Source organism: Budorcas taxicolor, chromosome 20 (assembly GCF_023091745.1).
Source record: "Budorcas taxicolor isolate Tak-1 chromosome 20, Takin1.1, whole genome shotgun sequence".
NCBI lineage: Eukaryota > Metazoa > Chordata > Mammalia > Artiodactyla > Bovidae > Budorcas > Budorcas taxicolor.
Genome location: NC_068929.1, coordinates 32,903,088 through 32,930,978, shown reverse-complemented (window position 1 = coordinate 32,930,978; position 27,891 = coordinate 32,903,088). Strand labels below are relative to the sequence as shown.

Genomic DNA, 27,891 nt, shown 5'->3' with positions numbered 1-27,891 from the left:
CAGAGATAGAAAGAGAACTTTCCTGACAACAATAGTGAGCAGACCTCTTTGAAGGGAATGACTGCTCTTCTGTGAGTCCCTTCCCCAGCCTGCTTTGGTATAGGGCTATGGGAGGGCTACCTTCTAACCCTTGACCTTTCAGGGGGACATCAAGAAAGTCGCTTGGAGATCTTTGAAATAAGTTCACATAGTTAAGAGACATGAGTTTAGAGTCCAATTCACATCTGAGAACATGCAAATAGCCTGTGGACACTGGGGTGTGACTCTGCCAAGAAACTGAAGGCTAGACACAGGCTCTTCGTCTTTGGTGGAGGAAGCAGTCGTGCTGAGAGATGGGCTAAGAGATGGATGCCTGAGGGCTTCTCTGTGGACCAGATCTGAGTGATGCAGCAAGGCCTGCCTGACATCTTGGGTCTCATCCAAGAGCGGCTCCTGGCAGGGCACAGAGCCCTCAGGAGAAAGAGGCTGGTGATGCCTGCCAGGTTCTCAGGGCCTCTTTTAGGGAGACGCAGGAGAGGGACTCAGTGCCGCTCACCTAAACGACCAGCTGTTCCTGACTAAATTGTTTCAAATGTCAGAAAGTAACAAAAACATATTCCAGTATCCTTTATCCTCTACCAAACCCTCGTAAGATCAAGAATTTGATGATGAATTATGGCAAACAAACTGTTGAAAACTTCTGTAAATAAAGTCACAAATGAAATGACCTTTGCCTGTTTGGTGAAGAATTTATGAGTCTAAGCTGTTATTACTCATCAGGAGACATATTCTAGAATTGTTTGAACCATTACTTTCAGGTATGCTTTTTAGCAAGGTGCATATATATTATATATTCTATCATATTCAACAGAGCTCCCACACTAGAAATTCTTCCTTCAATTATAAAACATTCTTATCTGTCAGAAAGTTACTGATGTTTGTGAAGAATATAAGTACTGTCTGATTATCCAGTGTCTAGTACCAACCAAATAATTCAGCATATTAAAACAAAATCCAATGAATAAATCAGTGCACAAATCTACTTTCTCTCTTTTGAGAAAAGTTTAGTACAGCAATCATTTCAGTTAACACACTATGCATGATAGCAGCTGTTAGTATGCATTTTAAAGACTGGAGGGTATGTGATGACTTATCTAGATACAAGGGCAACATATGTTCAGCTATGCATATGGACTTAATATAAATTATGATTGCAACATGCAGAGAGGCAGAGACACGTGCAATGCCCGTCTCTCTGCATTTAATCAGCTCACATTTTTCTAACATGTACAGCAGAAGTCTTTATATTATTGTAACTGTTTAAAAATGACAGAACATGAACCATGACAACACCTCAAATCAGCTTCATACATTTGAAACATGGAGCTATTTTTTGTGAATGAAAATTCAGATTTTTTTTAAAGAAAATATGTATTTAAGAGAGAAACTGGAAACAAAAGCTATGAGGACCATCTTGAAAAAACTTCAAAATATGGAAACATTGTGGTTTCCTCCTTTGAACATTTCAGCTCATTATAGTTTCGATACAGGGCATAGTTTATTTATCTGAATGCTATTAATTAAATTGACAAACTAGCTGGTTGAATATATTAGAGATAAAACTAATTACCTTCTCTTGATATTGCCGCCTTGAGGAATCCAAAGACTGGATTAGAGCTGTGGCGTGGCCAACAAACATGGCGTAGCAGGTGGCCCCGACGATCATGCTCAGCATGGTGATCCATAGGTCAGACATGCTCACTGGGGCTTGGGCTCCATATCCAATGCACAGCATGTGACTCATCGCTTTGAAGAGCGCGTAGGAATACTGCTTTCCCCAAGAATCATTCTGCAACAGAAGAGAAAAAAGAAATAGCGTGAACCAGTAGGATAGCAGAAGAAAAATGAGTATGACCGATACACAGAAGCATTATAACATTCTTGTAATAGAGCATTTACACAGATACTTCGCCCCAATAGTTAATCAAAAAACCTGATGTTTTTCAAAACTTGCTAAATATAATGAAATCGAAATAATCTACAGTTAAAATATGCAATCCTAGTCAGTTTTATATGTTTTTAAAACTAAAAATTCCTTTTGGGACAGTGGTGTGAATGAATGTTGATAAGGTCATTTTAAAATTTCCAGGAAATCTGTGTCATTCTCTAGTAATATATTATTATTTGCAAATTGAGAAATGCTGCTGATTAATATGAAGTACACAGGCCTAAGTACAGGAATTTTTATAAAAGCTATCATATTAAAAATTTGAAAGTCCAAATGATATATTTGTATAGACTTCAATGAACACCTCAATACCTTACATGAAAAATTAACATAATTTGGTAATACAGATCTGATAAGTGAAAAGACTTCCTTGAAGCCTTCTCTGAGTAATGTATATTGAAATTCAAATGTCAAAGTTGATGATGGATGAATCTTACTGGCTTTCTGTAGAATAATAAAATAAACTAAGCAAAATAATATCTTGGAGGACACTGAAAAAAAAAACCGCTGACTTCTGAGATTAGTTTTTAGATGCAATTTCTGATGTCATTTCAAAACTATCTTAAGCTCAATTCTACAAAAATAAGTTATTCAATATATCTTAAATATTGTCTGATAAAACTTAAAGAACTTTTTTGATGAATGTATCAAACTGCCTAGTCCAGGATTTACCGCATTTATGAGACTCAGGGTAAAATAAAAATTTGAGGCCTTTTCATTTAAAACGTAGAGGGGGAGAAGTATTGTTGAAGATAATATATAAAGAATTTTCCTTAAAATATTTTATTCATTATAAAATTTGGGATAATAGTGCTAGTTGAGTAACAACATAAACTTATAAATGAAATTCTGGTATAATTATATATAATACAAGTAATACTATACTATTATGATATCTTGAATGATCATACAATTTTTATGGCTTAGTTTTCTGACAAATTCATTCTTTATGTCATCAAAATTTATATGATTAATAATTTCATCTTCAATGATAAAACTGAAAATTACATCAGTTCCTTTTGGCTAATGCAAGAGCACAAATAATTTCTGATACATTTTTAATTTGGGGGAAGATCTTTCTGTTGATGCAGCCTTTACTGGAACTGGAGTATTTTATAGCCTGGGGACAACATTAGGATGAATGTTTGATAAATTATTTTAATACATAAATTTTAGTACATCTGGAGCTGATGATTCTCATGGAATAATTTCTAATAAATGATTTAACTCCATAAAAATCATATTCATGAAACTGTGTCTTATTTTTAAATTACAGTTTTTAAGATGACTGTAAATGAACATGGACATTTTAAGAAATAATAGAGAAATATGGACGATTCATCAGTGTTTCTTAAAGGTGAAATCTTGCAAACTATAGAGCAATGTTACAACAAGAAACTGACATGAATATAATCCACTGATCTCATTCATATTTCACTAAACGTATACTCATTTGTATACACAAATTGGTTTTATTCAGTTTTATTACGTGTATCGGTTCCTATATTCATCAACACTGTCAAGATACAGAACAATTCTATCACAACAAAGAACCATTATACTGCTTTTCTATTGAACTTAATGTTAAATGTAAATGTATGCAATGATATTTTAATGTTTCCTCTGACATTTCCTGTAACTTTTAATTAAAGAATGATCAGTGCAAGAAGCCAAAAATAGCTTCATTATTTGTATATAACCCTGATTATGTTTTATCTTCCTGTATTTTCAATTACAAGGAAAATTTAATTTAAAAATTGCCTTCCTTGTTAATCACTGACTCATTTAAAACTTCATATGAAAATAGTGTTATTTTCCACTATAAGTGATGATCTTTAACTTTCTTATTGCTAGGCTGGTGCATATTTGCATCGCAATGTTGCAGGAGTTGTCAAATGTGAACATTTTAAAATCAAGAATTCTAATAACTCCCTGATAACTTTTATTGAAATGGCTATATGAATTCCTTTATTATGTAATAATTTATTGACAAAGTTTGAGCTCCACAGGGTCTGTCTTGGAACGTAGGAGTTTTAATATTTGTGTAGATACTTTGGAGATGGGTTCCTGGGCCTGATAGGGGAGTCTCACCATGGTCTTCTCCTAGCTGGCATGGGAAGTCCTCCTGTGTGTCTCTGTTGCCCAGTGTTACTACTGCTGCTTCTGTTGCTGCCTTTGCCACTGCTAACCTGGACCCAGTTCAGGCCTGTCCACATTAGGGGCACAAAGCATTCAAGACTGCTGAGGCGTGCATATCTGTGCCTTGCTGCCAGGCCAACTGCTTGGCTTCGGTACTTCCTGCTGTGCCTGTAGGCTTGAACCTGTGTATGCACAGCTGCCACCTTGCAGCGCCAATGCTCATATTCACGGTTCCATGTCCCAGTGGACTTTGCTTATGAACATAAATTCAAGGATAACACTATTATGAATTTCAAGATGGCTGCAGCAGAGCATGAATCCAAGTGCAGAGTCCTTCCTAAAGTAGATCCTTTTACAACTCCCAGATGATAAACCACATACACATACAGTGTCTGTCAAATTAACTTGAGTCTGTCAAATTAACTCTTAAATAATCATAAATTTAAAAATAATGTATTAATATTAAATACATGTACAGATATTTTGTTCATTGTTTTAATAAGGCTTTCTAAAGTTAAGTTTATAGGTTAAAACAGAACATGATAAGTTTGAAAAACACAACCTCATAAACTTTGGAACGCTTGAGTCTGCAGACAAATAAAATATAACTAGTCTCATTTAGTTGAAAGAATTAAGATTCTTAAAATGAAATTCATTTTATTTTTTTAATACAATAAGTCATGTTGCCATTTTAAGCTACCCCTAGTCTCTGTCAGCATAAAATGAAATTCAATTTTAAAGAAAGAAAATTATTTATGATATTATACACAGCAAATTGTATAATGAACTCATGCACAAGTTTGCATTTTGGGGAATGAACAGAGCTCATACTCTCAGGAATACACTTAGGGTTCCCCAAATTCTAGATGTTTCATAAACAAGATATGGAATATTTAATTAACAGAGCAATGTGCTCTATAAAAATCTTGAATGTACCTATTATTTAAAATGATACTTAAATTCTTGAAATTTGATTCAGTTTCATACTGATAATACTAAAATTGGATACATTACAAACCAAACTAAGCAAAGGTCTTTTATCCTGTGATCCATTCAAAGTATGGATAGAAAGAAAACAAGCTTGACTAGTTTTTTACTGGATTTAAATCTCTTTGGAGCTCCTAGAGAACTACAGGTTCTCTACCTGTCATGGTGACTTCTACCCTGTATATGATGATTGTCTCATGCACTTATATTTTCTCATAGATTAGAGTCTAAATAGCATAATTCAGTAGAGATACTCAACATTTTTTATTACTGTCAAAAGTGAAGATGAAGTCGCTCAGTCGTGTCCGACTCTTTGCAACCCCATGGACTGTACTCCACCAGGCTCCTCCTCCAGGCAAGAATACTGGAGTGGGTTACCATTTCCTTCTCTAGGGGATCTTTCGACCCAGGGATCTAACCCAGGTCTCCCACATTGGAGGCAGATGCTTTAACCTCTGAGCTACCAGTGAAGGTTCAAAAGGAGTGAATAAATAAATGTTTACTATAATTAGTTAAAACTAGCACAAAAATTTCTTTCTAGGCATCTTGAGGTAATTAGATATAATGGAAATAATAAAAAGTTCAAAAAGGTGTCCAGTGGAGGTTGCACTTTCTGTTCATGTTGTTGGTTTTTTAGGAGAAGTGGCATGAGGAGCTAGAGAGTAAAATTTAAACCAGTTTCCCTAAATAATGCAACTAGATAGCTGCCAAACTATTTTATATAAGAATGTGTGTTATGTTCATTTTCAGTTATCTCCTAAGGCACACACAACAGACATACATATTCTCTCTTAAATGAGTTTAAATAAATGTCTATTATACATGCTTCATGATTCCTTTGAATCCTGAAAAACTTTTCAACTCTTGTTTTATCCATCCCTTTCTCCCTTTCTCTCCATTTCTACTTCCTAAACCAGGCATGGTTTTCTCTGTACCTTTTTCCATGTTAACATAAATACGTGCAAAACACACACACACACACACACACACAAACACACATTCTGAGACTGTGGCTTTTTATCCTTCAAAAATGAATTATGTTATACACATTTTTTCTGTATATTGCTTTTCTCACAGAAATATCCCTCCAAAAATCTAGTGATGCCACCTAGCTAATTCACCATGTTCTATTGTTTCCTAGTTTTTTCCATGACAAATTATTCTATAATAAACAACCTAATATAAACAACCCTTATTTTGATTGATCAGATTCCCAGAAAAGTGTTTATTGGGTCAAAAAGCAAAGTTTTCAATTTGATTTTAAAATATACTGCCAGACTGAAAAAAAATTTGAGTCAGTTCAGTCACTCAGTCATGTCCAACTCTTTTGAGACTCCATTGACTGCAGCACACCAGGCTTCCCTGTCCATCACCAACTCCCAGAGCTTGCTCAATTCATGGCCATTGAGTCAGTGATGCCATTCAACCAACTCATCCTCTGTCATCCCCTTCTCCTCCTGCCTCCAGTCTTTCCAAGCATCAGGGTCTTTTCCAGTGAGTGATATTTTTAGCATGAGGTGGCCAAAATATTGGAGTTTCAGCTTTAGCATCAGTCCTTCCAATGAATCTTTAGGGGTGATTTCCCTTAGGATTGACTGGTTGGATCTCCTTGCAGTCCAAGGATCTTCTTGGATGCTCAAGAATCTTCTTCAACAACACAGTTCAAAAGCATCAATTCTTCAGCAGTCAGCTTTTTTTATATTCCAACTCTCGCATTCATACATGACTGCTGGACAAACAATAACTTTGACGAGATGGCCCTTTGTTGGCAAACTAATCTCACTACTTTTTAATATGCTGTCTAGGTTGGTCATAGCTTTTCTTCCAAGGAGAGTCTTTTAATTTCATGGCTGCACTCACAATCTGCAGTGATTTTGGAGCCCAGGAAAATAAAATCTCTCACCATTTCCATTGTTTTTCCATCTGTTTGCCATGAAGTGATAGGACTGGATGCCATGATCTTCACTGAGTTTTAAACCAGCATTTTCACTCTCCTCTTTCATCTTCATCAAGAGGCTCTTTAGTTCTTATTCACTTTGTACCATAAGGGTGCTGTCATCTGCATATCTGGAGAAGGCATGGCAACCCACTCCAGTATTCTTGCCTGGAAAATTCCATGGACAGAGGAGCCTGTTAGGCTGTAGTCCATGGGGTCGCGAAGAGACAGATACGACTGAACGAATTCACTTTCACTTTTCACTTCACGCAACGGAAAGGAAATGGCAACTCACTCCAGTGTTCTTGCCTAGAGAATCTCAGGGACAGGGAGAGCCTTGTGGGCTGCCGTCTATGGGGTCACACAGAGTCGGACACGACTGAAGCGACTTAGCAGCAGCAGCAGCAGCAGCAGCAGCAGCATCTGCATATCTGAAGTTATTGATATCTCTCCTGGCAATCTTGATTCCAGCTTGTTCTTCATCCAGCCTGTGGTTTTGCATGATGTACTTTGCATATAAGTTAAATAAGCAGGGTGACAATATACAGCTTGGACGTACTCCTTACCCTATTTGGAACCAGTCTGTTGTTCCATGTCTGGTTCTAACTGTTGCTTCTTGATCTGCATACAGATTTCTCAGGAGACAGGTCAGGTGGTCTAGTATTCCCATTTCATTAAGAATTTTTCAGTTTGTTGTGATCCACACAAAAGCTTTGGCATAATCAATAAAGCAGAAGTAGATGTTTATCTAGAATTCATTTGCTTTCTCTATGATCCAACGAATATTGACAATTTGATTTTTGGTTCTTCAGCTTTTTCTAAATCCAGCTTGAACCACAAGAAGTTCACAGTTCACATACTGTTGAAGGCTGCCTTGGAGAATTTTGAGCATTACTTTGTGAGCATGTGACCTGCGTGCAATAGTGCGGTAGTCTGAACATACTTTGGCATTGCCTTTCTGTGGGATTGGAATGAAAACTGACCTTTTCCAGTCCTTTGGCCATTGAGATTTCCAAATTCGCTGGCATATTGAGCACAGCACTTTCTCAGCATCATCTTTTAGGATTTGAAATAGCTCAACTGGTATTTCATCACTTCCACTAGCTTTATTCATAGTGATGCTTCCCAAGGCCCACTTGACTTTGCATTTAGGATGTCTGGCTCTAGGTGAGTGATCACATTATTGTGATTACCTGGATCATGAAGATATTTTTTTGTATATTCTTCTGTTCATTCTTGCCACCCCTTAATACCTTCTGCTTCTGTTATGTACAAACCAGTTCTGCCCTTTATTGTGCCCATCTTTGCATGAAATGTCCTGTTGGTATCTCTGATTTTCTTGAAGAGATCTCTAGTCTTTCCCATTCCACTGTTTTCCTCTGTTTCTTTGCACTGATCACTGAGGAAGGCCTTCCTTGATATTTTTTGGAACACTGCATTCAAATGGGTATATCTTTCCTTTTTGCCTTTGTCTTTTGCTTCTCTTTTTTTCTCAGCCATTTGTAAGATCTCCTCAGACAACCATTTCACTTTTTGCATTTCATTTTCTTGGGGATGGTCTTGATCACTGCCTCCTGTACAATGTCACGAACCTCTGTCCATAGTTCTTCAGGCACTTTGTCTATCAGATTTAATCCCTTGATCTATTCCTTGAATTTCTTTGCCACTTGATTTAGGCCATACCTGAATGGTTTTCCCTACTTTCTTCAATTTAAGTCTGAGTTTGGCAATAAGGTGTTCATGATCTGAGCCACAGTCAGCTCCTGATCTTGTTTTTGCTGACTGTATAGCTTCTACCTCTCTGGCTGCAAAGAATATAATCAATCTGATTTTGTATTGACCATCTGAGGATGTCCATGTGGAGTCTTCTCTTGTGTTTGCTATGACCAGTGCGTTCTCTTGGCAAAACTCTGTTAGCCTTTTCCCTGCCCTGTACTCCAAGGCCAAATTCGCCTGTTACTTCAGGTATCTCTTGACTTCCTCCTTTTGCCTTCTAGTCCCTTATAATGAAATCGACATCTTTTTTAGGTGTTAGTTCTAAAAGATCTTGTAGTTCTTCAAAGACCCATTCAACTTCAGCTTCTTCAGCATTACTGGTTGGGGCATAGACTTGGATTACTGTGATACTGAATGGTTTGCCTTGGAAATGAACAGCATTCATGAGATCATTCTGTCATTTTTAAGACTGCACCCAAGAACTGCATTTCAGACTTTTTTCTTGATTATGAGGGCTACTCCATTTCTTCTAAGGGATTCTTTCCCACAGTAGTAGATATAATGGTCATCTGAGTTAAATTCACGCATTCCAGTCCATTTTAGTTCACTGATTCCTAAAATGTCGATGTTCACTCTTGCCATCTACTGTTTGACCACTTCTAATTTACCTTGATTCATGGGCCTGACATTCCAGGATCCTATGCACTACTGCTCTTTATAGCATTGGGCTTTACTTCTATTACCAGTTCCATCCACAGCTGGGCATTATTTTCATTTTGACTCTGTCTCTTCTTTCTTTCTGGAGTTATTTCCCCACTCTTCTCCAGTAGCATATTGGGCATCTACCAACCTGGGGAGTTCATCTTTCAGTGTCATATCCTTTTGAATTTTCATACTGTTCATGGGGTTTACAAGGCAAGAATGCTGAAGTGGTTTGCCATTCCCTTCTCCAGAGGACCATGTTTTGTCAGAATTCTCCACCAAGACCCATCCATCTTGGGTGGCCATGTTTCCCAAAACAAGTTTTCCAAACATGTTTTCCAAAAACACATAAAAATATACTCATCACTTTCTATAGTGAGAAAAGCTACCCATTGTTACTGTTATTTTTATATTTCATTGAGTAGGAAATGTGAGAAGGTGTTTACATACTTACTAATTAATTAGACCTCTTTTCTGATGAAATTCTTATTTTTCTTTATTTTAAAATATTGTAATATTTTGAAGACTGGATATAAATTTTTTACTTGGTTTAAATATTTACATCTAATTTACTCTTTGCCATACAAAGTTATAATTTTATGTAGAAAAATAAATTGTAAGGAAATGGCAACCCACCCCAGTTCTTGCCTGGAAAATCTCATGGACAGAGGAGCCTGGTAGGCTACAGTCCATGGGGTCACACAGAGTCGGACACGACTGAGTGACTTTACTTCTTTCACTTTGACAGCGACAAATTTCCTGTATTTGTTTAGAAAACTCTCGAAGGAGATTATTCATATGTCCTAAATGTCTTGAGATTATGTTATTTTATGTTTACTTATATTTACATCTTTTATCTATGTAAGGATTTTTGCCTTTGGTACACAGAACGAAGTTCACATTTTCTTTCATTCTAAAAAAATTCCTTCTTGAGACAGCATCTGACTTCTAACCTAATCCCCACTGACAGAAAAATTGTCTCCTTTGTTATATATTGTCTTTACACCATGGTGTTTGTTTCTTGGCTCCATATTTTGCTCCATTAACCTACTTGACTATTTCCATGTTGATAGAATATGGTTTAAAAATACACTAACCTTAGAATCTATTTATCTATCTATCTGTCTATCCATCTACCTATCCATAAAGCAAAGACCCCTCTCAATCCTAACGGGAGTTTAAACTGAGTTACTGAGTAAAGGAATTTGAGCAATACCATGTTTTAAGCAGAAAAAGAAAATCTGGATAGATGATTGCAGATGTGGGACAGGATATTTGAGAGAAAACTCTTTATAGGAACAGTCATCAAATCCAGAAATTTCATTATCTACCTATCTATCAAAAGAGTTACTCATGAATTAGACAGTCTAAAATATAGAATGATATGTAAGAAAATAAGGACTACACTAGCAAACATACTGATGGTCAGATTTGAAGGCATCACAACATTTTTTTAGTATAATATGAAAAACTGATTCAGAAAACATTCAGAAAACTAAGATCATGGCATCCGGTCCCATCACTTCATGGCAGATAGATGGGGAAACAGTGAAAACAGTGGCTATTTTTCTGGGCTCCAAAATCACTGCAGATGGTGATTGCAGCCATGAAATTAAAAGATGCTTACTGCTTGGAAGGAAAGTTATGACCAACCTAGGCAGCACATTAAAAAGCAGAGACATTACTTTGCCAACGAAGATCTGTCTAGTCAAGGCTATGGTTTTTCTAGTGGTCATGTATGGATGTGAGATTTGGACTATAACGAAAGCTGAATGCCAAAGAATTGATGCTTTTGAACTGTGGTGTTGGAGAATACTCTTGAGAGTCCCCTGGACTGCAAGGAGATCCAAACAGTCCATTCTAAAGGAGATCAGTCCTGGGTGTTCACTGGAAGGACTGATGCTGAAGCTGAAACTCCAGTACTTTGGCCACCTCATGTGAAGAGCTGATTCATTGGAAAAGATCCTGATGCTGGAAAGATTGAGGGCAGAAGGAGAAGGGGACAACAGAGGATGGGATGCTTGGATGGCATCATCGACTCGATGGACATGGGTTTGGGTGGACTCTGGGAGTTGGTGATGGACAGGGAGGCTTGGTGTGCCGCAGTTCATGGTGTCACAAAGAGTTGGACATGACTGAGCAACTGAACTGAACTGAACTGAAAATCTGAAGTTTCTCAACAGGGAATGATACAATCTGAAAGGACAAAATTTATACTTTAAAAAGAGTGATCAGGAAGCATTGTTGCAGAGTCATTCTAAACTGAGGATGATTTTTTCTGCCTAAGGGAAATGTGGCAACATAAGGAGACCTTTTTGTTTTTAGTGGGTAGAAGCTAGTAAAGCTGCTGCGTCACTTCAGTTGTGTCTGACTCTGTGTAACCCCATAGATGGCAATCCACCAGGCTCCCCCGTCCCTGGGATTCTCCAGGCAAGAATGCTGGAGTGGGGTGCCATTTCCTTCTCCAATGCATGAAAGTGAAAAGTGAAAGTGAAGTTGCTCAGTCGTGCCTGACTTTTCATGATGCCATGGACCGCAGCCCACCAGGTTCCTCTGTCCATGGGATTTTCCAGGCAAGAGTACTGGAGTGGGGTGCCATTGCGTTCTCCAGTGAAGCTGCTAAACATCCTAAATTCGCAGCAATGTTCTCCCACAGCCTAGAATTATCTGGCCCCAAATGCAAACAATGATGAACTGAGAAATCCTAGTATGGTGGACAGACTTAACAATGGATTGTTGTTGTTGCTGCTGTTCAGTTGCTAAGTTGTATCTAACTCTTTGTGATCCCATGGACTGTAGCCTGTCAGGCTCCTTGTCCATGGGATTTTCCAGGCAGGAATACTGAGGTGGGTTGCTATTTCCCTCTCCAAACAGTGCATACATAAGTCAATTTAAAAGCTATTACAAGTTTAAGGGAGTTGAAATGAGAGCAAAAATCATATAAAGGTGTAAAGTATAAAACAACAACAATAAGAACAACAGGTTTTTCACAAAATGGTAAAAGAGGGGTCCTTCCCTGGTGGCTCACTGGCAGAGAATCCACCTGCCAATGTGGGAGATGTGGGTTTGATCCCTGTGTTGGGAAGATCACCTGGAGAAGGAAATGGCAACCCACTCCAGTAGTCTTGCCTGGGAAATCCCATGGACAGAGGTGCCTGGAGGGCTACTGACCATGGGGTTGCAATGAGTCAAACATAACTTCACAATTGAGCATGGCCATGAAAGAAAGAGGATATTAGAATAACTCAGGGGGTTATAAAATTTTTAGAAAGATTCATGCAATATATGCTTTTCTTTATGGAGGAGAGTGGATCCCACCACCTAATCAGGTGATGGGATCTTCTCTATTATTCTATGAAACCAGTATCATTGAATTTCCACTGCACATATTGTGTTTACAAGAGCCAACACAGCCTTCACAGTGGTATGTTTAAGTATTTAGGTGGCAACCATGTGATTACGAGGCTGTTGTTGAAAGAATCCCACCTGGAGAAACAGTATTTTATGCCATTACCTCCATCATCTTTTATCGCTTCTCATCCTTCCCACCATCCCCCGTCCCACTACTGCTATCCTAACAGGAAAAATTCAGGTTGGAAAATTAGATTGACTGTGATAAAATACAAATACAGCATTATCTTTGAAAACTAGTATGATAAAAAGAGCATGTATAGCTCTAAATTGTTCAAGGCACCGATTATTATATTAAACTAGTTTAGTCTTATCATCATACAATTCTTAAGATGATGATGTTGAGGTGGAAAACATGGTGACTTGCTCAAAGTTACCAATATGTAAGTGGAATAATCCACTTTTAGAACCCAGGCAGTCAGACTCTGGGGACCATATTATTATTAACCACTTTATTAACCCAGGCAGTCCGGCTCTAGGGACCATATTATTAACCACTCTATATGATACTGATTGTGACTTTGTAAACTTAATTATATTTCTAACTTCAGGCAAAATATTGAGGGAGAAAGACTAACTGACCAGTTCACATTTTACATTTCAGCCCTTATTTAATATAGCAAATTAAAATAAGGCAAGGAATAAGCATAAAGAAAGAAAAGAGAATCTAGAGGCTTTTGTGAAAAATCCAAGAACGGTTCTATTCCCAATACATTCTATGTATTTTATTATGTGTCCATTCTCTTTTCATCTTTTAAAAATGATTACATCATATTTTAGTCTACACCAATAATAACATGAGTAAGAAACTGTATACTAGCAGTGCTTTACCATACCATCTAAATATCCCCAGTTTACATGTAATCTGAATCCTACTGAAAGTAAATAAATTATCTGTGAGCTCTGATTTAATTAGGGCTTGTCTTGTTTTCATTTCAAGTAATGATTTACTAACAAATTGCTCCTTATAGATTATTTTTTATTATTCAAGGTATTCACTCATTTAATTCATCACTTCATTGAGATATCATTGAAACCGATTATCTCTTGAGGAAAATGTACTGAGCCAAGTTATAGGAAAATACACATACATATGATAATTTTATTATACCATCAGGGAAATTTCATATAGAAAAAATTATATTTTGAATTTTCTCTAGGTTTACTTAAAATCCTTTGTAAGCATTTGATTTGACACCCTGTTTGTACTGCTATTGAATTTGGAACAGGGTGAAGGGATGTGGCAAAAAGAGAGATACTTATTCTAGAGTGTCTAAGATCTCCTGACACAGGACATTCAAATGCAAACCAAACCACTTAGTAACACAACATGGCAGCAAAAGTTTTCCAGTTCATCTTCTTTCACATGAATTAAATTTTTATTAAGTTAGGAGGCCAAAATATTCCATCACTGAATACCTGAAATAACTATTCATCTTTTGAAAGCAAATATGAATATAAATATGTTAAGTAGGTAAAATCTTAGCAAAATCTGGTATACAGAATTTAGAGGTTCAAAAATTCACACGTGTATTCTTAAGTTATTAAAGAAGAGGGGTCATAAAGTAGTAAACTAGAAACCCAGGTAGAGAATCATCTAGGTTACCAAATTTCTATCAGTGTGTTTAATTACTTTCATGATTATTGAATAAACTTATTATTGATACCAATTATAGCAATGCCAATCAGACCAAAAGTTGCACTGAGTCTCCAAGATAAGGAATATAACACAATATAATATGCCTGAAGTCATAAGTTTCAGTAAAACAGGTCATCAATTCCAAATATGCTGTATTCACTTGAATATGTTATGATTTTACTTTATCTGTATTCACAAAAACAGAATTAGGGCAGTAAACAGTTGTTCTCCATCGATTTCACAGTGCTGAAGAAGGATACCATCAACAGACTTTGGGTGCAAGCCTTATTGCTTTGCCTGAGCACTCAGTCATGTCCAACTCTTTGAAACTCCATGGACTATAGCCTGCCATGCTTTTCTGTCCATGGGACTATCCCGGCAAGAATACTGGAGAAGATTGCCATTTTCTCCTCCAGGGGATCTTCACGACCCAAGGATCGACCCTGTGTTTTCTGTAGCTCCTGTATTGGCAGGCGGATTCTTTACCACTGAGCGACCTGGGAAGCTTTATACTGAATAGTATTGGAATAGAATTAACTCAGTTTTTAAGTATTAATTTTAGTTATTTTTTCTTTGAAATATGTCTGCTAGAATTATTGGATTCATATATTTACTACAAACCCAAACATTTAAACAACATTTTTGGAGAGGTCCCCATCTGAATGAAACACAGTGACTTTTTGTTATAGATCGTGTTAAGTGATAATGTCAGTAAGAAGACAAGTAGAGATCATTTCATAGTGAGTGCTCAGTCATGTCTGACTCTTTGCAACCCCATGGACTGTAGCCCACTGGGCTCCTCTGTCCATGTATTTTCCAGGCAAGAATACTGGAGTGGGTTGCCATTTCCTACTTCAGGTGATATTCCTAACCCAAGGGTTGAGTGTGTGTCTCCTTTGTTTCCTGCACTGGCAGGCAAATTCTTTGCCACTGTGTCACCTGGGAAGCCCACTCAACTCAGTGAGTCCACCCTCAACTCAATGAGCCCATCATACATTGAATTATTCAGTAGGAATATTGTGCATGCCATTTCTAAGGAGATCTGTGGTAAAGAATGCCAGCAATGGTAAGTGTAGTGTCAAAATGGGGATAACCAAAATAAATACTTCTTTAAAAATACATATATACATATACATATACATATATATATATATATATATATATATATATAGCAACATTTTCCCTATAGCATGGTGTGGTGCAAAGTAAACATTAACCTCAAAGTTCACAAGAAGATAGAGACCCTACCAACACTGTCCTTTTGTTAATTCTGTGACCTATCAACCTTGCTATGTAATATTAGCACTGTATTTTTAAAAGTATTGTGGGTTTCCCTCATAGCTCAGTTGGTAAGGACTACATCTGCAATGCAGGAGACCCTGGTTCAATTCCTGGGTTGGGAAGATCCTCTGGAGAAGGGATAGGCTACCCACTCCAGTATTCTGGCCTGGAGAATTCCATGGACTGTATAGTCCATGGGTCGCAAAGAGTCGGACACAACTGAGTGACTTTCAGTTTCAGGAAATAGTGAATCATTTCTATTCCAGTCACATGATAGAAGCTCTTGAATTCTTGGAATATATATTTGTACTCTTGATAGTAATATTTCCAAATAAATCCAAAGCCATGAATTTTAGCAATGACATTAAAAAAAATCAGATATACAGTCACATGTATTATTTCAGTTGGGGAAATTTATTTTTCTTATTTGTAGTGTTATGATCTGCTTACAGTGCTCACAAACATTTACACCTTTGGCATCAAACAGTTTGCATTACAGGAGAGTTTAAACACTTTATTTTTAGCAATAAAATATAAAGTGACTGAATAACTAAATTGTTGCTAACATAAACAGAATGATGGCTGGTCATTTTAAGAGCTTGATTTAGGCATGTTCCCTGGTCAGTTAATCCTTTGAATTCTTTCTTTTTTCATTAGTGGTGACAAAATACAAAATCCAAATTAAGTAGGTTTATAAATTAAAGTTTAACAGAGATTTAGATTATGGATATTTTCCCCACATTTTTTCAATGTTAGTGCATTATTTTAAATTAAAAGTTAAACAAATCAATATATTACTTTTAAATTTGGCATATCTATTAACTCCAACTTTTTTACTAAGAATTCATTGACACTTATAGAAAGGCACTAATTGGACATTATTTCAAGATTTTAAACATGATTTTTTATTAGAATTAGCATTTCAAGAAAAATATTTCATTGTTGTATCTGTTTGCACAAGTAAATATAAGGAATTGTATTTTACATATTTTCTATACATAAATATTGGTAAATATATTTTATATACACATAAATATAAAGGAACAACAGAAGAGATTAGCATAAACAGAACATTTAACTCTTTGCAAGATACTACTACATCATCTCAGACTTCCCTTGTAGCTAAGTAGGTAAAGAATCTGCCTTCGATGCAAGAAACCTGGGTTCAATCCCGGGTCTGGAAAATCCTCTGAAGAAGGAAATAGCAGCCCACTTCAGTATTCTTGCCTGGAGAATCTCGTGGATAGAGGAGTCTGGTGGGCTACAGTCCATGAGGTTGCAAGAGTCAGACATGCCTCAGTGACTAAACCACCAGCATTACATCATCTCATTGCTCCTTATAAAATCTTGAAACCTGATATTGTTATTACACGGAGGGAATACAAAGCTTGGAAAAATTAAATTTCTTGAAAAAAGAAATTATTCAAAGTTACACACTTGTAGGTGACAAAACTGGAATGAAATCATAGGTCTGCTAAAGCATAGTATAATCCTCTCCATTCCAAAGATCATAGTCATGTATTTTATAACCATTATATGAGTAAAATTCACAATTATTATGCAGATTTTTCAACCATTTTAAGAACATAACTGTAGCACAGAAATTCTTTACAGGATGTACATACTTTCATTGCAAAGGGAAAAGGAAATCTCTACTGCACCTTAAGGGAATTTAGAGGAAAAATTATCTCAGGTTTTCATCAGAGAAGACCTTTGAGGGAAAATTCCCTGGAGCATCTGAGGTCAATAAAGATGGCTTGGTTATATGGTTGTATTTCACTTTCATATTTTCCTATTGGCCAAGAACTCTCAAAGGGTTCTCCTCCTTTCCTCCTATCCCCATAGCCAAGGATGGAGCAAACTATCTTGGTGTCTAATAAGGAGTCTTTTGAAAGGAAATCCTTGTCTGAGACTTAAGGTGTCTAACAGGAAGGAGTCTTGTGAAAGGAAATCCTTGTCTGAGACTTAATCCTACAGAGAGTTGGAAGGTGCAAGTGACATCGGGAGGCAAATTCAGCATGAAACAATAACTGATGCTGTGTACTGTCACTCAATACCTGGCTGAAGTAAAATAAGCATTGATGTCATTTTCTAAGTGCTTTTATTTAATATGCACGCAAAGAGTCAGACATGACTTAGTGACTGAACAACAAACCTGCGTTAAATTAATTGAATGGGTTTTAGCAAAGCAGCTCTGCACTGATTATCTTCCAATTAGTAGATCATCTCCTTTTTATGGCATTCTCAAGTTGTTTAACTCTGCTAATTAGAGGTTTTTGCATCTTACTAATGTTAAAAACGACTAAAATTAAAGTGAAATGAAGAATCATAATCTTTTTGCTAGGCTCAAACTTCTGCTCTTAATAAGAAAAGTAGCTACCTGAGACATAAAATGGAGAAGGCAATGGCACAGTGGGTAAAATAAAAGAAGCAGAGAGTAAAAAACATTTTCCAGCCTGAGCATAGCCTTTGGGTGGTTATTATTAATTATTAGATTATAAAATTTACTAAATATGCAATTTCTGTTTATGGTTGCCATATAAAAACAAGGAATTAGATTTTCTTCCTAGATAATTTGCACATATGTCAATTTGTATGGCAGATGGTGGACTGTAGAAAGAATCTGCTTTTTATGCAGGTTAAATCAATCAGTTTATATAAAAGACTGACTCATAAAGTAGCTGTATATAAAAAGGTGGATACAGAATAAGATGTTTATGTGTTTTCCACATAACATAGTCCTCTAAATTTATGAATAGGCTGTGTATGTGTGTGTGTCTTAATTTAACAAACCTGTTTATAGCATTTTCTATTGCTAGGTACAATTTTAACCTCTTTACAAACATGTAAGTCCGGAAGAATTTTATTGAAATATAATGTTCAAAAACAAGTATAATTAAAATATTTTTAAAATCTAGGCCATAGAAAAAGAAATGTGTAAGCTGTCAAGAAGCTTACTTAATAATTGTTTATTTATGTGGAAGTTAAAACAGAGCTTTTCCATTAACACAAAAGTCAGGCTTTCACTTTTTACTCTGAAATCCTACCTTAGTCATAGTAAAATTTGCTCTTAACATTTAACATATCTGTGTAATTTGGATGGTATGGTAAATAAACTTCTCTGCTTTTTCTTTTTATATCTGGGTTTGCTACTGGGCCAGGGACCCGACCACCACTTGTAAGAAGGAACAGTGAAATAAATAAAAATTTCAACCCATTAAACATATTTATCTACAGTAGACTGACTTTTATCCATAGAAAGTTATAATTGTATGACACTTGGGCAAAAATTTAGTCTGTCCCCTTATAAGCAAACTGAGTTTCAGAATCTCCATGGTGATAAGGTAAAGAATGTAAAAACATATAAGTAAATAAACAAATAGTTACATAAATGAGAGTACTGAGGCTATCCAATTTCATTTGAATCTAACATGCAAGGAACAACACACCTAAGGTCTCAACTCATCTGTCTAAGAATTGAAAAACAAAATGAAGCTCTCATGTCTCTACATGCTTGCAAGTATCACTTCCACTAAAGTTGCATAATTATAGTAATAATCATAACGTCACCACCATCAACAACAAAACCACCGAGTTCAGCTTATATAGATCTTTTACAGTTAGAATTTAATTTATCTTTGTGATTATCACAACAGTTTTATGGTAGCTAGAGCAGCTTTCATGATATTCATTTTACTTTTGAGGATGAAGTTCAAAGTTTTGTTAACTTGCCCCGTGGTCTCATAGTAAGAAGCAGTACCTCTCCATTTGCTCATTGCAAATACACTGCGTTTTAAGCCATAGTTTAATAATTGCTATTCTGTACTTGGTTCATATTTGGATATTTAAGAGGAAAAAAAATCAATCATGATCTGGTTAAACTATTTCCATTCTGAAAGTGATAGTACAAGTCAAGTTATTATTACAATATATCTAGGTAAAATGATAAGGCCATCCACTATAATCTGTATTGCTCAGCATTCCCCTCAGCTTATCTATTTCATGGAAATATACTCTTATTAGATCAAGATCTAATTAAGTTATAGAGAAAACCATTTCCCTATGCTCAGGCTATTTCAATCACAAGTTTGAAAGATAAATGACATCAGTTAAAATTATTGTGTTACTTTAGAAAAATATTTTTTAAATTCATCTTGTTTACAGCAAAGTAGTAATTACATAAATCAGCAACAGTACATCTTATTTAATTCTAAACAGAAGACCTTAAATTGCAGACAAACAAATAAAGCCTTCAATTACAATCAATGCTGGAACTTGGTGTATTGATTATGCAATCGAATAAAATAAGCCTAGGAAATTCTCTGCTGTGTAAGGCTGTGCAAAAGGCAGAAGGTATTGAGTACTTAGAGTTATTTTTAGAAGTCTAACCCACAGCTTAAAGATCTTTTTAAAAAAAGCTTTTTATTTTATATTGCAATATGGCCAATTGACAATATTGTGATAGTTTCAGGTGGACAGCAAAGGGACTCACCTATATATATAAATGTATCCATTCTTCCCCAAGATTCCCTCCCATCCAGACTGCCACAGAACACTGAGCAGAGTTCCGTGTGCTACATAGTAGGTCCATTTTTAAATATAGCAGTGTGTACATGTTAATCCCAAACTTCTAACTATCCCTTACCCCCATCCTTCCTGGCTGGTCACTATAAGTTCCTTCTATAAGTCTGTGAGTCTGTTTCTGTTTTGTAAATAAGTTCATTGTATCATTTCTTTGTAGATTTTGCATAAAAGGGATATCATACTGCAATATTTCTCTTCCTCTGCTTGACTTACTTTACTCATTATGACAATCTTCACTTAGTATGACAATCTCTAGGTACACAACTTAAAGCTCTTATCCCATGACATGTATTTTTATACTGTTTTCGTAGCATGTATGGCTTGTCCATCAGTTACTGATATGAAAGAATACTCTTGCTTTGGCTTCTAAATCTACACAAGCCTTATACAAATATAAGTATTATAACATGTGGACTCCTTGATCTTACCAACAACTTCACATAAAATTCAAATATCAAATAGTAGTTAAGGCAAAACATATTTCTTGATCAATAGAATCAAACCAAATACACTTTTTACTAGTACTAGAATGGTTAAATGCTGGAGTCTCACTTCTGCATAATAAATCAATTCTCCAATCACACTACATTTCATTGTGAGTATGTGTGTGTGTGTGTGTGTGTGTGTGTGTGTGTGTGTATTAGAAAGAGAAAGGAAGGGCCTGAGCGGGGAGAGAGACAAGAGTTTCTTCTTTTCAAGGCTCAGACTATCTTCCTTCAGCCATATTACTTGGAGATCTGTAAGCAAACAAACTATAAAACAGGAAAAAAAAAAAAAAAGGAGATAATTTGAAACAGCTTGCTTTACTTTCTCCTTTTCTATTTTTTCTTCCAGTTTTTGGTTCTACCAGCTTAAAAAAAGACTAGGAAAATGGTGATTCAGACATAATTCCCATCTCTGATAAGCTCCTCTCAATTCTCTAAATCAGAACAAAAATACATGCACGATCATCTCATATTCAACATGGCATTACTATCCATAGAAAATGTTGATGTGAAATAAGTTCTTGTTGAACTTCAGGAGATTCCTTTGAAAATATGCTAATGAGCATATTCTAGCTATTTTCTTATGGCATGGAAAAGGAAACCAAGGTTATCTTAGTTTTAGGAAAGAAGCAGTTTTTACTCTCGTTCTGCACACAAAAAAATATCATAATAAAAAGGCAAATGCTACAAGAAATGAAGTGTCTTTAAATTTTTTGGTAGAATTCTTCAGTTCAGTTCAGTTCAGTTACTCAGTCATTTCCGACTCTTTGCAACCCCATGAATTGCAGCACGCCAGGCCTCCCTGTCCATCACCAACTCCCAGAGTTCACCCAGACTCATCCATCAAGTTGGTGATGCCATCCAGTCATCTCATCCTCTGTCATCCCCTTCTCTTCCTGCCCCCAATCCCTCCCAGCATTAGGGTCTTTTCCAATGAGTCAACACTTTGTATGAGGTGGTCAAAGTACTGGAGTTTCAGCTTCAGCATCAGTCCTTCCAATGAATACCCAAGACTGATCTCCTTTAGGATGGACTGGTTGGATCTCCTTGCAGTCCAAGGGACTCTCAAGAGTTTTCTCCAAAACCACAGTTCAAAAGCATCAATTCTTCGGTGCTCAGCTTTCTTCACAGTCCAACTCTCACATCCATACATGACCACTGGAAAAACCATAGCCTTGACTAGACGGACCTTTGTTGGCAAAGTAATGTCTCTGCTGTTCAATATGCCATTTAGGTTAGTCATAACTTTCCTTCCAAGCAGTAAGCGTCTTTTAATTTCATGGCTACAATCACCATCTGCAGTTATTTTGGAGCCCCTCTTTATATTTAAAGTCAGACACTGTTTTCACTGTTTCCACATCTACTTCCCATGAAGTGATGGAACCAGATGCCATGATCTTCATTTTCTGAATGTTGAGCTTTAAGCCAACTTTTCACTCTCCTCTTTCACTTTCATCAAGAGGCTTTTTAGTTCCTCTTCACTTTCTGCCATAAGGGTGGTGTCATCTGCATATCTGAGGTTATTGATATTTCTCCCAGCAATCTTGATTCCAGCTTGTGTTTCTTCCAGCCCAGCGTTTCTCATGATGTACTCTGCATATAAGTTAAATAAGCAGGGTGACAATAAATAGCCTTGATGTACTCCTTTTCCTATTTGGAACCAGTCTGTTGTTCCATGTCCAGTTCTAACTCTTGTTTCCTGACCTGCATATAGGTTTCTCAAGAGGCAGGTCAGGTGGTCTGGTATTCCCATCTCTTTCTTACCTATTTCTAATTCTAAAATTATGTAATGCCAATGCAACCCACAATTTTAACCAGTTTGTACATGGGACATGATAATCAGTGCTTCCTAAGAAACACTGCTTAGTACAATTCCTGAAGAAGACTAATCTATATCATCTTAATCAAATTTGCCAAATTTGTTACAAACTGGCCAACTTGCAGGAACACAACCAGACATTTCATGTATATATGTGTTCTTAAACTTCCTCTGATATGGAAGGTACCAACACCATGGCTTACTAGCACAGCTAGAGAAGGCCTTAACAATTAACAGCATGTATTTCTCAGTCAACAGGGACTGTTCACGAAAAAAAGAAGTAAACATGCAAAGCTTAATGATTTCTCTTGTGCATCACTTCCAAGACTCATGCCAAATTTTTCCAAGCTAGTTCTAAAATGGTTAATCTGCTCTGATGAGTAAACAGTCTTTCACCTTCAACCAGTTGGGCACTAGTGACATGGGTTAACAAAACCATCTGTGTGAGTTTGGCTGTGGGTATAGGTGTCTGTGGACCCAAGGCTTGCCTAGAAGGGGTATAACATAGTGTGCAACCTGTGTGCTGTCCCAGGGAGTACTATGACACTAGGTTCTCCAGACAGTAGAGAAGCAGCGGCAAACCTCAGTGGTACCAACTTCCATCAGATTGCAGATGAGGTTTGGAAGGAGAGTTCCAAATTCTTCAACCAGAGAATCAAGACAAGAAATGGCCTACTCAAAAGTCTCTCCCACATCTTCTTCTAAGATGCTAGAAATTACCTTGAGTTTCTCTATTTTAGGTAAGAAAGTAAAATCAGTGACATTTTCTGGATGGTCATGATTTAAATGCCTGTGCACTATCCTACCTGTGTATCAGGGCTTCCCTGGTGGTTCAGCTGGTAAAGAATTTGCCTGCAATGCGGGAGATCTGGGTTTGATCCCTGAGTTGGGAAGATCCCCTGAAGTGAAAGGCTACTCACTTCAGTATTCTGACCTGGAGAATTCCATGGACTGTACAGGCCATGGGATCACAAAGAGCTGGACACGACTGAGTGACTTTCACACTGCCTAAAGTCAGTATATCCTCCTCCTGTGGCCTGCAGTTCCCTTGGCTGGCCCCCAGTAAGGTTCAGGTTTGACTCTCAAATACTGGAACTGGATGGGTTTTGGATAGCCCCAAGCAGAGAAGGCAGGAGGAACATCCCAAGATGAGTTCTTTAGAGAAAGATAAAACTTGAATGCCATAAAATTGAAAGCAAATGTCAGAAGTAGACTCTCTCAATTGAGAAGATATAGGACTGGAGTCAGGTATGAATGATGAGGTGCAGACAGATTGCTGTTGCTTTGGAATGGCCCATGGCTTTCCTTTGGCTATCATTGGAAATGTATTATTGGTTAGAAAGTAATGGTTCAAAGGATTTTTTGTATCCTTCATTTTTTTTAGAGTGAGGTGGCATGCTGCGTTAGTGAAGAGTCACCCTTGCAGGTTGGTAAAGGATAAAAAATTAAAAATATATGTCTCCATATAAGGAATGGGTCTTTGCAACACCAGGGACTATAGCCTGCCAGGTTCCTCCATTCATGGGATTTTCCAGGCAAGAATACTGGAGTAGTTTGCCATTTCCTTCTTCTGGGGATCTTCCCAACCCAGGGATCGAACCTGGGTCTCCTGAATTGCATGCAGACTCCTTATCATCTCCATATAAGGAATAGAAAGGTTTATAGAAACTTGGGGTAGAAAATGAATAGCACTCAAAAAAGTAAATCCTAGAGCATCATTTATGATAAAGGTGAAATCTGAGCAATGGGGTAGGGAGAGTAGCAATAGAAGTCATAAAGGAAAAAGTATTAGTTTTAATTATGTTTATAAACTCACCTGACATTAACACAGTGGAGACATAATGTAGCTTTATGAGAAGACGTAAAATGTATCGACATTCTTTGTAAAACAACAGGAGGCATGAAATTATAAATGATAGTATTACTGTTATTGTTATTATTAGTCAGCACTATACATTGATAAGGACATGGTTCCCTGAGGATCTCTATTATAGATGCCAATTTGAAGACATTCAGAGTTGATTCTAGTTATGCATTTTTCTCCATATTTTGTTAGCCATATAATGCAGGAATAAATTGCACCAGTAAAATGGATCAATATTTTGACAAAGTAGAAATACAGAACTTTCAGAGGCAGAAAAAAAGGTGAAGAATAATTAGTATTTAGAATGGTAATACAATCCCAGAAATAAGAAGGGACAGGAGAATTTGGTTAAATTACTGATCTTGATAACATTATCAATACAGGAAAAATTTTATCACAGAATGAACTAAGGCATTTCTAAAGACAAATTCCGTAGTGAACTAAGGGATTCTCAAAGGCAATGGTCTACCCCTGAAATTAAAAAAAAATGATAAATATATACTCATGAACACAAAACACAAGGGATTAAAGCTAAACTAGAAACAGAATTCACATATCTCAAAGCCAACAGGTTGCCCCAAAGTTTAAGAAAAACAACTCAGCCTTATCATGTACTCCAGATGTTAATAAAGTGGACCATTTGGAAAGGAAAGAAGTTCCAGAAAACAAATGTTCACGAGCAATGGACCTTTGTTATTCTAACAACATATAAATAACAAAATATAAATCACAGGGGCACTGATGCCATTTACTAGACTAAGCAGGAGTTTCACTTCACATATTTTTATTCATGAGTAAAATATGACAGGCTTCACTTCAATTAAGAACTTATTTATTTGTTAACCTATTTCTCTCTTCCACTCTTCCATGATGCCTTTTCCCATAAAATAAGCAACAAATCCCAAGCAAATCTAGTTTACTCTCAATACTTAGGTGAACAGAATTGAATATGATTTATCAAACTAAGAGATCACTCCCCTTTCCTCTAGCCCTAACAATTTACATGGATGCCCTTTACTTGACTTTAAACAGATATCCCAAATTCTGTGTGTCCAAACAGAACTCATCTAAACCGAGCCTACAAGCATGGAAACCCACTGTTCCCAAATCCTCCTGCTCAGTTTACTGACTTCATATTGTAGTTCCCTTCTGTCCACTGGGTGGACCCAAAGCATCCATGCAGAAGGGCAGCTAAGAGACTTCCCTGGCGCTTGAGAGGTTAAGACTCTGCCTTCCAACGCAGGGGGCCTGTGTTTGATCCCTGGTCTGGGAACTGGGGATCCCACATGCTGTGAGGCAGCTGGACTAGTGTGCCATAGCTATCACCACAACTAAGACCTGATGATGCCAAATAAATATTAAAAAGAGAGAAAGCAGCTAAGCAGTGCCTGTTCCCACTTTATCATCTGCTTTACCATAGTTCTCAGGCCAGCAGGCTTGAAAGTACATATTTATAACAGAAAACGTGAAAGTAAAAGTGTTAGCCACTCAGTCATGCCCAACTCTTTGCAACTCCATGGACTATATGTAGCCTGCCAGGCTCCTCTGTCCATGGAATTCTCCAGGCAAGAATACTGGAGTGGGTTGCCATTCCCTTCTCCAGGGGGATTTCCTGACCCAGGGACTGAACCTGGGTCTCCTGAATTGCAGGCAGATTCTTTATCATCTGAGCCACCAGGGAGGTCCATTTATTACAGAACAACCAACCAAACGGAGAAGGCAATGGCAACCCACTCCAGTACTCTTGCCTGGAAAATCCAATGGATGGAGGGGCCTGGTGGGCTGCAGTCCATGGGGTCGCTAGGAGTCAGATACAACTGAGTGATTTCACTTTCACTTTTCACTTTCATGCATTGGAGAAGGAAATGGCAACCTACTCCAGTGTTCTTGCCTGGAGAATCCCAGGGACGGGGGAGCCTGGTGGGCTGCCGTCTATGGGGTAGCACAGAGTCGGACATGACTGAAGCAACTTAGCAGCAGCAGCAACCAACCAAACACACATAAACACCAATTTTTAAAAATCCCTTTTTTTATCAACACATTTTTATAATATGGAAAACAACTTGACATTGCTAATAGTCATGCTATTAACTATCATCATTAAAAGGCATGCTTCTGTGTACTGCTTCTAGGATCATGACCCTGGCCAGTTGTTTCCCTTCCTAGGTTTTTAAAAATCAAATTATACTTCTGTGATGGACATTATCTCATAATTAGATGCTATCATCTTTTAAGTGGTGGTTGATGTTAAACTGACCCTTCTGTTCTTTCATCATTAGACTTCGATTCTGCTGCTTTATTCCTAAAGCTGGTTAGGGTCTCTTTTATTGTCTATTTTAGTTCTCTCTTGAACAGAACATAAAGCTCCTTTCTTTTTATTCTAGCTTTATTGAGATAATCAGGGCTTCCCTGGTGGCTCAACAGTAAAGACTCCACCTGCCAATGGAGGGGACATGGGTTCAATCCCTGGTTTGGGAAGATTCTCTGAAGAAAGAAATGGCACCCCACTCCAGTATTGTTGCCTGGGAAATCCCATGGACAAAGGAGACTGGTGGCTACAGTCCATGGGTTTGCAAAAGAGTCAGACACAACTTAGGGACTAAACAATAACAAATTTGATAATTGATAAATAACATTGCATTCATTTAAGATATACAATATAATGATATATGTATCTATTATGATAATCACAATAAGTTAGTTACCATCCACCACCCCACACAGTTGCAAAAATACAGAATGCTTCAGGAATTTGCATGTCACCCTTGTGCAGGGACCATGCTAATATCTGTATCCTTCTAATTTTATGTGTGTGCTAAGGAACACTAAAGCTCATTTTTTTCACCTTGATGAAAAAATTTTCATTTTACTTGCCTTTTTATTGTCTGGATTATTACAAATTAAGACACAAATGTGGAGAGGGAAATGGCAACCCACTCCAGTATTTTTGCCTGGGAATTCCATGGACAGAGGAACCTGGCAGGCTATAGTCCATGGCGTCGCAAAGAGCTGGACACGACTAAGCAACTAATACACACACACACACCACACAAATGACTACTTCCTCTCTCTACTTTAACTCCCTTCTAGTCCATTCTCCAGCAGCACATTCAATCTATGTACACACATGCTTAAAGCTTTCTCATAGCCTCAAAATTAAGTCAAATGTACCAAGGGATCACAGCAAGCTGACATCACTCCTATCTATTTTCAGTCCCACTCCTTAACTTTGTTACCCCCTACACCAAAACCCAGACACCTCTTGCCACCCTAAACTACTTGCCATTCCCCAACAAGCCAGTTCCACTCTCCTCCATGCCTTTACATAGGTGGTTTTCTCT

The 27,891-nt window shown here is 37.1% G+C and overlaps 1 protein-coding gene and 1 pseudogene across 1 annotated transcript in view; both read right to left on the bottom strand.

Annotated features, from left to right (window-relative positions):
• HCN1 (hyperpolarization activated cyclic nucleotide gated potassium channel 1) overlaps window positions 1–27,891 on the bottom strand; it is a 447,227-nt gene that overhangs the window by 127,172 nt on the left and 292,164 nt on the right. The window contains 1 exon segment of the mRNA XM_052659217.1: window positions 1,610–1,828. Within this exon segment, the coding sequence (XP_052515177.1) occupies window positions 1,610–1,828 (219 nt within the window).
• LOC128066300 (uncharacterized) lies at window positions 27,279–27,376 on the bottom strand (annotated as a pseudogene).